The sequence below is a fragment of the Myzus persicae genome, unplaced genomic scaffold (assembly GCF_001856785.1).
Source record: "Myzus persicae strain clone G006 unplaced genomic scaffold, MPER_G0061.0, whole genome shotgun sequence".
NCBI lineage: Eukaryota > Metazoa > Arthropoda > Insecta > Hemiptera > Aphididae > Myzus > Myzus persicae.
Window position 1 is genome coordinate 58,302 of NW_019102621.1, and position 12,425 is coordinate 70,726.

The 12,425-nt window shown below is 31.4% G+C and overlaps 1 protein-coding gene across 1 annotated transcript; it reads right to left on the bottom strand.

Moving 5' to 3' along the window:
- Positions 1-531: 531 nt before the first annotated feature.
- On the bottom strand, positions 532-11,971 carry LOC111032810 (translation elongation factor 2). Its single transcript, XM_022313268.1, has 15 exons — positions 11,843-11,971; positions 10,117-10,525; positions 9,825-10,033; positions 8,494-8,618; positions 8,327-8,435; positions 6,150-6,263; positions 4,774-4,920; positions 4,593-4,694; positions 4,392-4,530; positions 3,733-4,190; positions 3,463-3,672; positions 2,165-2,347; positions 1,896-2,028; positions 1,041-1,165; positions 532-981 (listed from the first exon to the last, which is right to left on the bottom strand). Exons 1-15 carry the CDS (start codon positions 11,843-11,845, stop codon positions 913-915), a joined length of 2,535 nt encoding a protein of 844 aa, XP_022168960.1. The 5' UTR covers positions 11,846-11,971; the 3' UTR covers positions 532-912.
- Positions 11,972-12,425: the final 454 nt, after the last annotated feature.

The following is a 12,425-nucleotide window of genomic DNA, read 5'->3' on the forward strand; positions in this document are numbered from 1 at the left end:
TGCGTAGAAAAAAATTTAGCAAAAATATAGTGTTCTTAACATAATTTTTAATTATTTTATTATCTATTGCGTGTTTATATTGATTGTACGTTTAATTAAATTTGATACTTTATCTTATTTACAATAATCATATATATTGTATATACGAATATATACATATATATTATTTACTAATTATATATATAATATATGAGCACCTTCTTTCCATTTTGGCTCTTCCACATTTATTAATATATATGGTGGCTAGCAAGTCTCTTCTCTCTGGCCACCCCAGATAAACATTTTTTTTTTAATTAACAAAAATGGTATTAATCAATGAATATTATTTCTAAATTGGGATAAATATTTGGAATTATCTTAGTTACATTCTATGACAATACATATATATAATGTATTATATAAGATATCTAGTCCATTATCATCAACTTCGAACCAGTAGTATTGAAATAGCATTTAAATATTACAATATTTTATGATTTTAGGCTGTAAATTAAAAAAAGTTATTAGAAGCAAAGTTGAACAACAAAAAAATTCATTTTCACATTATGTTTTTATTATAAGGTATTTTAGTGACATGCACAGCGTTACACCAAACGCTTTATTGACGAGACACAATATTATCAGTAAATGATCAATAGATTTTTGTTTTGAAAATGGAAATCAATCATATAAACTCAGACACTGCCATACATTTGGAAAGAGAAAAACTTGACCATAATTCATCAGTTCTTTTAGAATAGTTTAGTCTTATAGAAAATAAAATTTTGTTTTAATAGCATAAAACAAGTATTGTTCAAATTTAAGACGAAAATATTATTTATCAGGAAATAACATCAAGTCTTCCATACTATTGCGTTTAACAATAAAATAATAATAAAAAAAAATGCGGCGATTTTAAAGTTAATATCATGTTTACAATTTATCAAGGTATGAATTGATGTCTGGTAGTCCATCCTTAAGACCTTTACGTTTACGTGTGTCCTAAAAACAAATAAACAACAGTTAATAAAATGTATTGGCATTTAAAATATAAATCTTACCATAACAACAACATATGGTTTTGATCCAGTTTCACATGGGTCACCTGGGAATACTTGCCAATGATCAAATACACACTGTGGGAAAGCTTGTCCTCCGGTGTTACTACGCAAGTCAGCTGTGAATCCTGCAAAAAAAAAAAATGTCCAATTAAATAAATATGTTAATAATTTAAATTTTGATGAATTTTTATAAGATCATAAATTGTTTCAGTTCATCATAGCTTAAATCGTCATCAAACATAAGGATAGAGGTTCTGCGACAGCGTTCTGATGAAATGATATAATATTTATTTTCTTCCATATGCACATTCAACACTGTCCCCATTCACGAACGAATAAAAACCCGCCCGCTAACTACAGAGTGATTCATTTATGCTGGAAGGTATTTTAATATATATTTATTTATTTGAAACTATAGTAATATGAGTGTATTGCATCAGATAGAAATCTGACGAATATAGCGACATAAACCTAATTTTAATTTACCACTAAAGGAAAGTCTATTACTTTATACATTCAAAGTAAAAGAGGCAAATTGTGGTACTATTAGGCTCTGGTTTATAAAATAGTAATGTAGTAATATGTTTGTATTACATCAGATAAAAACCTGAAGAACATAGCGACATTTACCTAATTTTAATTTACCACTAAAGGAAAGTCTATTACTTTATCCATTCAAAGTAAAAGAGGCAAATTGTGGTATTTAATACTCATATCATAAATATGTTTGTTTATTTTGCTAAGACAGTCTTTTACTTACTACACAAAACACAAAACACAATATAACTAACATGAGAGGCAAATTGAAATAAAATAAAACAAAACCTAAACAATGAAGAAAAAAAATTATCTTACCAAAGGATTCATTGACGGGCAAGTATGCTTTAACGACAAACATGGGTGTACCGACAACTTGACTCTCTTCAAAAACGTGTCCTCTACGTCTGTTCAAAACACTGTAAATACCTCCTACTGCAACTTCAGGGCACTAAAAACAATGATATGGTTAATTTTTAAAGAACACTTATTACAATACGATTAATGTTATACATTCTAAAATTGTTGAGCTTAATTAGTTGTTACTTACAAGCTATATAAAAACATTTACATAAGCTGGCACATACCTGAATTTCACACAAGTACACAGGTTCCATGATTCTGGGGTGAGCAGCTAAAATCGAAGCGTACATACAACGACGAGCAGTTGGAATGATTTGACCACCTCCTCTGTGGATAGCATCAGCGTGTAATGTAACATCATAAATATTGAATCTAACGGCACGCATGTTTTCTTCTGCCAACACTCCCTATAAATACAAGAGTACACATTAATTCAATACATACAATATAAACGGACATAAAAAAAATATAAACCCTAGTACACCTAAAGCTGAACATTTAATATATAAAGATTATATTACTCAGACACTTTCAACCATCATAACAAGACGAATCTCTCTGGTGGAAACCGCGAAAGATATAACATAGATATCATCATAGCAGAAATTAATCAATCAATAGCAAAATAGCAAACAATAAATTTATTTTAATTACTCAGACACTTTCAACCATCATAAAAAGACAAATCTCTCTGGTGGAAACCGCGAAAGATATAACAATAGTATCATCATTGAAATATGTTTAATGTATCAATCAATTATTATAGGATTAAATTACTCAGACACTTTCAACCATCATTACAAGATAAATCTCTCTGGTGGAAACCGCGAAAGATATAACAATAGTATCATCATTGAAATATGTTTAATGTATCAATCAATATATAGGATTAAATTACTCAGACACTTTCAACCATCATTACAAGATAGAAATCTCTCTGGTGGAAACCGCGAAAGATATAACAATAGTATCATCATTGAAAAATGTAATATATAACACATGTTAAGTATTTTCAACCTTGTATTATTAAACAATAAAATTACCAGTTTATTCTTAACTTATAATTTAATAAGCACACGCTTTTGACCACCATTGAAAGCAAAATGCTGTCTGATTCAATCGCTAGATATAACATTTTTCGTACAATGCTACTATGATGTTTTGAGGGGGGAGGGGGTACTTCTCTCAGTCTCCTAACTCCTTATCTAAAAGAATCACTGATATTTGATATCACAGTGTTCTTTTCACAATTGCTGCTTAACAGCACAAATCAAGCGGTCAAACGTTGAAGACCTTTCAAACTTATTGGGGGTTAACGACCCTTTTAAGAGCTATCTCTATGACAAACATGCTCTTCAAGAGCAATTAAAATTACTGATATATTTTAGAAAATGAAACAATTTGCTCAGACACTTTCAACCATCATAAGAATTAACCTCTGGTGGAAACCGCGAAAGAATAATACTTGTATCATCATTGCAAAGTTGTCAAAACAAAGATTGATATTAACTAAATATATTACCTCTTTGGTTGCCCATTGGAATCCAGCAACAACTGAATCCTTAATTTCATTAAGATATTGTACTCCCTTGGTACAATCTATCAACAAATTGGGTCCTGTTCCATCAGGTCCAAAAGCCCAGATTTTACGAGCTTCAGTAACATCATATTCGTATTTTTCACCCAAGTAACGGGCACGGGCTTTGAATTCATCTCTTGGGTTGACTTGACCCTAGATTTAGGCATATAATTTAATTCAAGATATTAACTTGAAAAAAAAAATTGAACTTACGCCTTCAATGTCTTCAGCCAAACCATCGGGGAATGGTTGACATTTCATGAACAACCTGTTATGTTTGTTGGGAGATTTTGACAAACACATGATTTCAGACTCTTCATTGACAGTTTCTCTGTATGTTACCACAGGGTCAGACTTCTTGATTGGAATACAAGCATGATCTTCTTCCAAGTCCTTCAAACAAATTTCCAAATGCAATTCACCGGCACCAGCAACAATGTGTTCACCTGATTCTTCAATAATACACTGAACCATAGGATCAGACTTGGCTAAACGTTTAAGACCTTCTACCAATTTAGGTAAATCTGCTGGGTTCTTGGGCTCTACAGCAACACGTACAACAGGGGATACACTGAACTTCATGACTTTCATGTTGTGAGCATCTTTGAAGGTTGTAATTGTTCCAGTTTTAACCAAAAACTGGTCAACACCAACCAACCCACAAATGTTACCTAATGAAATATTCAAACATTTTAGATAAGCAAGCAACACAAATGGTAAAATTTACTACTCATTATTTGGACTGGACTGACTAGTGGCACATATGGTGTCAAGAGTGAGTAGATACTCATTTCACACCTTCTTCCACAATACAATAAAAAATATGATTTCCTATCTATGGTTTAACTAAAATTAAGTATCAAGGTACATACCACAGGGAACATCTTCAATAGCTTCAGTGTAACGTCCCATCATCAAAATTGTTCTTTGGATAGCCTTTTCATACAAATCTTCTTTCTTGCCTGGAGTATAGTTTGGTCCCATAATACGAGCTTTCATGCCAGTAGCGACCTAAAATGTAAAGTTATTATTACTATCATCTATTAAAATTAGGGAAGTATATTGGATCATACCCTTCCAGAGAAAACACGCCCAAAAGCATAAAAACGTCCTTTGTCAGTTGTTGGCACCATTTTGGAAATGTACATCATAAGTGGCGCATCTGGATCACAGTTCTATAACAATAATATATTATTATTTTTGTTACACTATTGTATTTTGTTAAACATAATATACAATATTAATTATACAAACCTTAACACCAAGGGCAGCTTCATCATCATGAGGTCCTTCGTACAACATTTCCATACGATATTTCTGGGCAACAACAGGAGAAGGCAAATGGATGGCTATCATTTGAAGTAAAGCTTCACCGGCAGGCAACCAGGTACGCATTACAACCTAAAAGTAATACAATTATAAATAATTCATTATTAATTCTAGCTTTTGTAAAATCTAGATAAGTATTGAAATTCATAAACTGAACTCACTATGAAGAGATTAAATATGAATATTCACAAATTTATATGGATTCATATAAGAATAATGAAAAATGTGTAGAATAAATCATACTTTTCTTTTATTTCATAGATGTGTAGCATATTAGATGATGAATAAGTACATAGCACAATACATTATATTTTTCACCTTAGTAACTCAGATGGAGAAGGGTTAATATGAATATCAACATATATATTCTTGTCAGAATAAATTTCTATCATCATTGTGAAATGAAAAATTCATATAATAATCATACTTTACTTATTTTAATAGATGCTCATGATATTGACAATGAAGAAGTACATGGCACAATACATTATATATATTACACCTTAGTAACTCAGATGGAGAAGGGTTAATATGAATATCAACATATATATTCTTATCAGAATAAATTTCTATCATCATTGTTATAGGATGTATTATTAATAATATAATGAAATACTTCCACACAAATTTAATTTTAATATAAATTGCCTCCATGCTAATAAGACTAGTTGGGAAGATTAAAAATATATAAATTGTAACTCAGATGGAAAAGGGTTAATATGAGTATCAACATATACATTCTTGTCAGAATAAATTTCTATCATCATAGTTATAGGACATACTGTTAATAATACAATAAAATACTTTACCAGAAGTTTAATTTTAAAATAAATGGCAAGATTAAAAAAAAATGTGTAACTCAGATGGAGAAGGGTTAATATGAATGAATATCAACAGTGATTGTTATCTGTATAAATTCTTATCATCATTGGAAAATAATACATTGATTTATTAATTTAACTATGACAAAATAGATTGGTGTAGAATAATATGTAAAAAAATTTTATAGGCACCATCAACCCATGTTGTACTTCTGATTGGTTGAATTTTTGTCTGTCATATATATATATACGAATATGAATGACAGCCAAAAAGAAGCGGAGAAGTAATGAGTGGAGAATGAGTAACAAAAACCTAATAAATCTATTTTGTGAAGATTTCAACTTTTATTATAATTGTTTAAATTATTATGCTTTTGTATTTTATATTATTTACCCATTCAACTTTAGAAAACACTAGCACTATTTTAGTGTATAAATAATGAAGCAGTGAAAAGCCCAATATACATAACACATATTTACCTTCAACAATGCTTTTCCGTCTTTATCTTGATCTTCGTGTTTCAATTCAATTCCAAGCTTCTTCAAAAGATCAGTAGCTTCTTCTTTCTTGTAGTTCATGATTGAGTTGAACACCTTTTAACATAAATAATTAAATTAATTATATATGCCAACAAAAAATGTAACTACAATATTGAATATTGTAGCATGCATAATATTTACATAAACCATCAGTTATTTAAAAAATTAACTTTCTTCAATAATTACTCAGAACAGGTCTGTGAAAATTAATCATCATTGGTTTGTGAAAAAATCTCTTCAATGAAGTTTAAATTTAAGTGATAGGCTAATATAATTTAGCTACTAAAATAAATTTTGTTCTACATTACAAGGTTATACAGTAGTAATTTGATTAATAAAGCGGTAAACTCATTTTTTTATTATCAAATAAATAGTATTATTAAATAATATTAACAGCACACAAACAAACCATCAGTTAGCTTTATATTTATTTGTCTTCAATATGAGCTCAGAACAGGTCTGTGATAATTAATCATCATAAGTTTGTTCAACAAATTTACCAACCAACTATTTTTAAATTACAATTTCTCCTAGGATAATAGTGAATTCAAATTAAATTATATACATCTCAGACGGCCGTTCTTAAGATATCGTCATGATTCAAAATCAGGAGCATTGGTGTGCAAAGAACATCATCACAGGTAAAAATATTTGAATTTAATATGTTCAAAAAACTTATTAGTACCTACATACTGGTCAAAATCAAGTGTTAACGAAGTTCAGTTATTTATTTTCAAAGCCTTAATATAAAAATATCAGTAATCAATAAACATTTTAAAAATAAAAAGTTGATTTAAATTAATTATTAATGCCTCAGACGGCCGTTCTTAAGATATCGTCATGATTCAATATCAGGAGCATTGGTGTGCTAAGAACATTATCACGGGTAAAAACAACATATCTTAGAAAATTTTTAATTTGTCATTCAGTAATAAAAAATTTAGTAGGTTGTTCATTGTGTCATAATCAATAATAAGCATTAAGCAGTAACAGAACATTTATAAAAACTTGTATGTGCAGTAGAACTCAAATTAACTAAACCAATTAGGACAATATTCAGTTAGAATGTTGGGATTTATCTACCATATTGATATTTGTCATATATACATTGAACAAGCACTAAATGTATAGACATTTGGATCTAATGAACATGGTACTTATATAATAAATAGAATTGTAAATGTAAATTTAAGCCAAACGTGAAATTTGAATGCTTTGATCAGACTACCTTTTAGGGGCAAACCCTGTGAATACATTTTTTCTTGTTCAGCTAGACCTTTGACATTGACTCATTGTCAGTGTTAGGACTCTTTTGAAAATATTTCATAAGTGGTATATCCCACTGCGTTCTCTAATAAAATATATGCAACAAAGAATATTTGCAGTCAGTAGAACCAATCCGAGTGGGTGTTAATAATAGTTTTCAAACTTTTTAATAAACATTTCTGATTTTGTATGTTAATTCTCATAACTCAATTAAAAATTAAAACATGGCCAATGTTTTTAAGTTTGTTATAGGTCATATTACTTATCTCAGACGGCCGTTCTTAAGATATCGTCACTAAGCAATATCAGGGGCATTGGTGTGCAAAGAACATCATCATAGATAAACACAATACATAAGAAACTATTAATAGAAATCATATTCTTTGCTTGTTGAGTAGTAAAGGTAATATGAAGTGCCATAGTAAAACTTAAGATTGTAACTGGAGGAATTTGTTCAAGATTATAAAGGTCTCTTTATTATAGTCTCAGACGGCCGTTCTTAAGATATCGTCACAGTGCAATATCAGGAGCATTGGTGTGCAAAGAACATCATCATAGAATGAATTTATTGAAAAATGATTAACTAATTAATAGTGAATTATGTTCATAATTTACATTGATCTTAATAATAATAACTTCAGTCGGCCGTTCTTAAGATATCCTCATATGATAATATCAGGAGCATTGGTGTGCAAAGAACATCATCATAAGTTTAAATAAAATAAATACTTAACAATAATTCTTAAATATGAGAGCCAAAATTGTAAGCATTTCAAATTTAAAGTTATAATATTCAAATGATAATGAATATATTTCAACTTTCAACTCAACTATAAAACATGAGTACATACCTTGTAAATGGGATCCAAAATGTACATGCAGAAAGAACGTTGGTTATTGTCATCCTTAAGCTTAGCCCATTTCTTTGTTTTGGCATTGAAGAAATTTTCTCCCCACAATCTATCAGAATAATAAAGAAGTTAATACATTTTTTTTTTTAATTTAAATTTAATTATACCTGTTCATAAGCTTCACAACATCAATCTTGAATTTTTCAGCATACATTTCAGCGAACTGTTTCAAAGTGAAAGCCCAACCGTGAAGACCTGATCCGAAACCAACACTTCCCTTGCTAGGGTCAACCTGAAAGATGTAATCAAATACTTAATACTTCAAATTAACATCAAATAGCAAATGTGATAACTCAATCTTTCAGACGTGGAGAAGGGTAATAAAGTTTCATGTAAGCTTGACTTATCAACAGCTTTAAATTGTTATCATCACAAAGATTGAGACTAACGATAGCATTAGGTTATTTATATTTAAGTACCTATATAGGATTTTCTTGATTTTGAGACAGATATAGCAGGATAGCATGAGGCCAACACAATACTTACCACTTTTTGAAGACCTTATATACAGAATATTGATTACAATTCTCGAGGAATTTAAGTTACAACAGAAAATTTATACATGGGAAGTCCTCAAAGACAAAATAATTTAGTTTCATCCTTAATTTTCCAGTCTTTAAGCTTAGGACTTTGCTTTTGCAAATGCGTTGTTTCTCCTTAGAATTGTAAAACATACCTAATCAGAATTCAGTCAAACCATTTTAGAGTAATTAACCTTAATATCTCAGTGTCTATCACCTTTTATCAAACTTTATCTGTTCTTAAGCATTGGATTCTTTAATTATTTTAATTTGAAACAACATAAGGGAGGTATGTGAAATACTAAAAAATAAAAATTATGTACCTAGTTTAGTAACTAAAATATCAAAGTATAAGCACACTTAAGCAGATAATATTCTACCATTTAGTTTCACAATAAGTAAATTTACTCCAACATAGAGCTAACACAAAATTGGTTCTCCTGAATTCAAATTTAATGTGATGTTACGTAAGACTAAGATAACTCACACGTGGGAAGCATCCTCTAAATCAGGGATTCTCAAACGTTGATACGCACACCTCTTGGGGATAACAAACCATTAAATTAAAATAGAGGAAAAAATTCATTGTCTTTAAATTGTTTTATACATATTTCAGTTTAGTAATTAAGAAGGGAGGCTACCCAAAAACATTTGTAGTATTTATAAGTTTGAGAATCCCTGCTCTAAATGACTGGGAAGAATTTCAGACACTCATAATCGTCAATGTAGTCATTAATTTATACAAATAATTTAACATTCAAAATTAAAACAATTTGAATCTTTCAGACGTGGAGAAGGGTAATGAAGTTTCATATAAGTATAACTTATCAACAGCTTTAAATTGTCATCATCACAAAGATTTTATTGATATATATGGTTTAATACTAATAGATAGGTACTAAAAAATTATATATTACCTGAACTTCACCCATGGGACCACTGTCATCAGAGTATGTAGCAATAATGATGTTAACATTTTCAACAATACGTTGGAAAGTTTGGTACAAATCTTCAGATTCCAATTGCAATTCTAATAAAGCACGGTCCATTTTGTTCATGAACAAAATTGGCTTGATTCTTTCAGCTATGGCTTGGCGCAATACAGTTTCAGTTTGTACACACACACCTTAAATTAAATAATTAAATATTAGAGAAACATATAGTAAAGGAACAATATAATGTTATTAAAAAAAAAAAATTAGTTTATACCAGATACACAGTCAACAACAACCAGGGCTCCATCAGTAACACGGAGGGCAGCAGTAACTTCACTGGAGAAATCAACGTGACCAGGGGAATCAATCAAGTTAATTAAGAAACCATTTACATCAGGATCACGTTGGTCAGCGTTCTTAATGAAGACTAAATCTTTTTCTCCGAGTTCAAAGTACATAGAGATGGCAGTGGACTTGATTGTAATGCAACGATCTTGTTCATCTTTACGAGTGTCAGTGAAACGCATGTCTCCAGCTTTGGCATTAGCTATAATACCAGCTTTGGATACCAAAGAGTCAGTTAAAGTTGATTTTCCATGATCCACATGGGCGATGACAGACATGTTCCGAATATTCTTCTTCTTGTCCATCATCTTACGGATCTCGTCTACCGTGAAGTTCACCTAAAATGCATTAAGGAATTTAACAAATGTGTACAACTTATCAATTACAGAAGAAAAACACTGCTACTTTTTAGTCAGACTCATTAAATCAGTATTTCCCTCCATAGAATGTCAGGATAGTAAATTTGTCATCATTCTTTTAATTGCCAAATATGCTACATACAAATACTAACATATTTGAAATTTTCCAGTTCAATTGATTTTGTCAGACTCATTAAATCAGATTTTCCCTCCACAAAATTCAGGTAAGAAAAAAGTGTCATCATTCACAAATCATTGAAAGTATTTGCATCAATTAAATCATTGTATGCAATATTTTTATGTTCACTTCGTTATTTACAATTTAATGTACCATAATGGAAAATAGACATTTTTGTAAATTAGAAAATAAAATTAAGTTTTAAAAGGTGTATTCTATAATATAATCACATAAATGGGATTAAAATAGAATATAGGTACATACTAGATTGTAGGAAAATATAATTGACAGTGCGTACCAACAAATATAAACTATTCGCCGCTTCGTAAAAATTGTTATTGTTACTAAATTTGGTTTCATTATTATAATTTAAAATTAAGGCTAGTTGATGAATTTCTGTATCCCATTCAGGTAAATAAAAATATTGGCTATCGCCTACAATGTTATGCGAACCGTGTCAAAATAGCATACCAATAGGTAAACAAGGTGTCGAGTTAGGTGCAATCATCGGTATTACCGGCTGTCTTAAGACCCAATACCATGAAAAAACATTTGGACATCGATCTCCGAGCCACAGCGTAGGCGACATCATATTATCGATGTCATAGAACATATTAATATACATATGATAGGCCCAACGCGACGTGGTCGGAACCATAAACCGACGAGACGACAAAGCACTTGAACAAATTGTAGGTTAAGGGTACAAGTCACATTAAAGGTCTTAGAAAATCATGAAAAAAAATAGGGTATGGCAGAGGACATACTCGGCAACGGCGACTAACCTGAGATTAAAAAATAAAGATTTCAAGCGCCACGTCCCGCGCGATTTTCGAAAAACGAAATCATGACCGCAAAAAATCGAGGCCGTGACAGGGATCGACGGCATTTTTTTATAGCTCCAACGTTCTACGCCACGCCGAAAACCCCAACCGGACATGGGGTGTTCCGCGACGACCCGCCGCCGCCGCCACCACGTCATCCTCGGTGGGCGCCGACGACACCGAATGCTCGGCACAACCAAAAATAAAAAACGGAACAGAACGGACGATGGAGATACTAACGGGTATTAAACTGCATTTAACGGTAGCGTGTCAACAAAAGCAATCAATACTCACCATTTTGAGATGTTTTCGGATGAAATCTGCTCAGAAAAATTAAATTGTGTTGCACGAGTGTCGGGAGCCGACGTTGCAACAGAAAGGAAGGTGCGCGGAACAGTTCGACGGACCGTCGGGCCACGGTACACAGCGCTAAACCCCCCACCACAGAGCACCAGCGGTCGCCATGACACGTTGCACAGAGCCGCCGTCCACGGGAATAATGACTATGACACCCCACCCTCCCTCTTACTCTTTCAGTCATACGATCCCTTCCAGCCGCGTCAGAACAACAGTGTGTGTACGTGTAGCGCACATGGTTGCCAACCTTGAATCCCGCAAAATAACGTGGACAACTTTTTTTTTAATTCCTATCAAATACTGTCAAAAACCACTTGTCAAAAGGGTATAACCAATCACGTTTTCAGATTTTATAAATCGTGGATATTACTTATACCGTAAAAACAATGTGATTTATACTTCATGGATTTGTTACTATTCCATAATTCGTTCTTCCCATAAAGCATTATTAAAGTTGTCCATAAAGCTAGTATAAACAGTTATTATCACTATCATAACCTTACCTAACCTGGCTAACCTA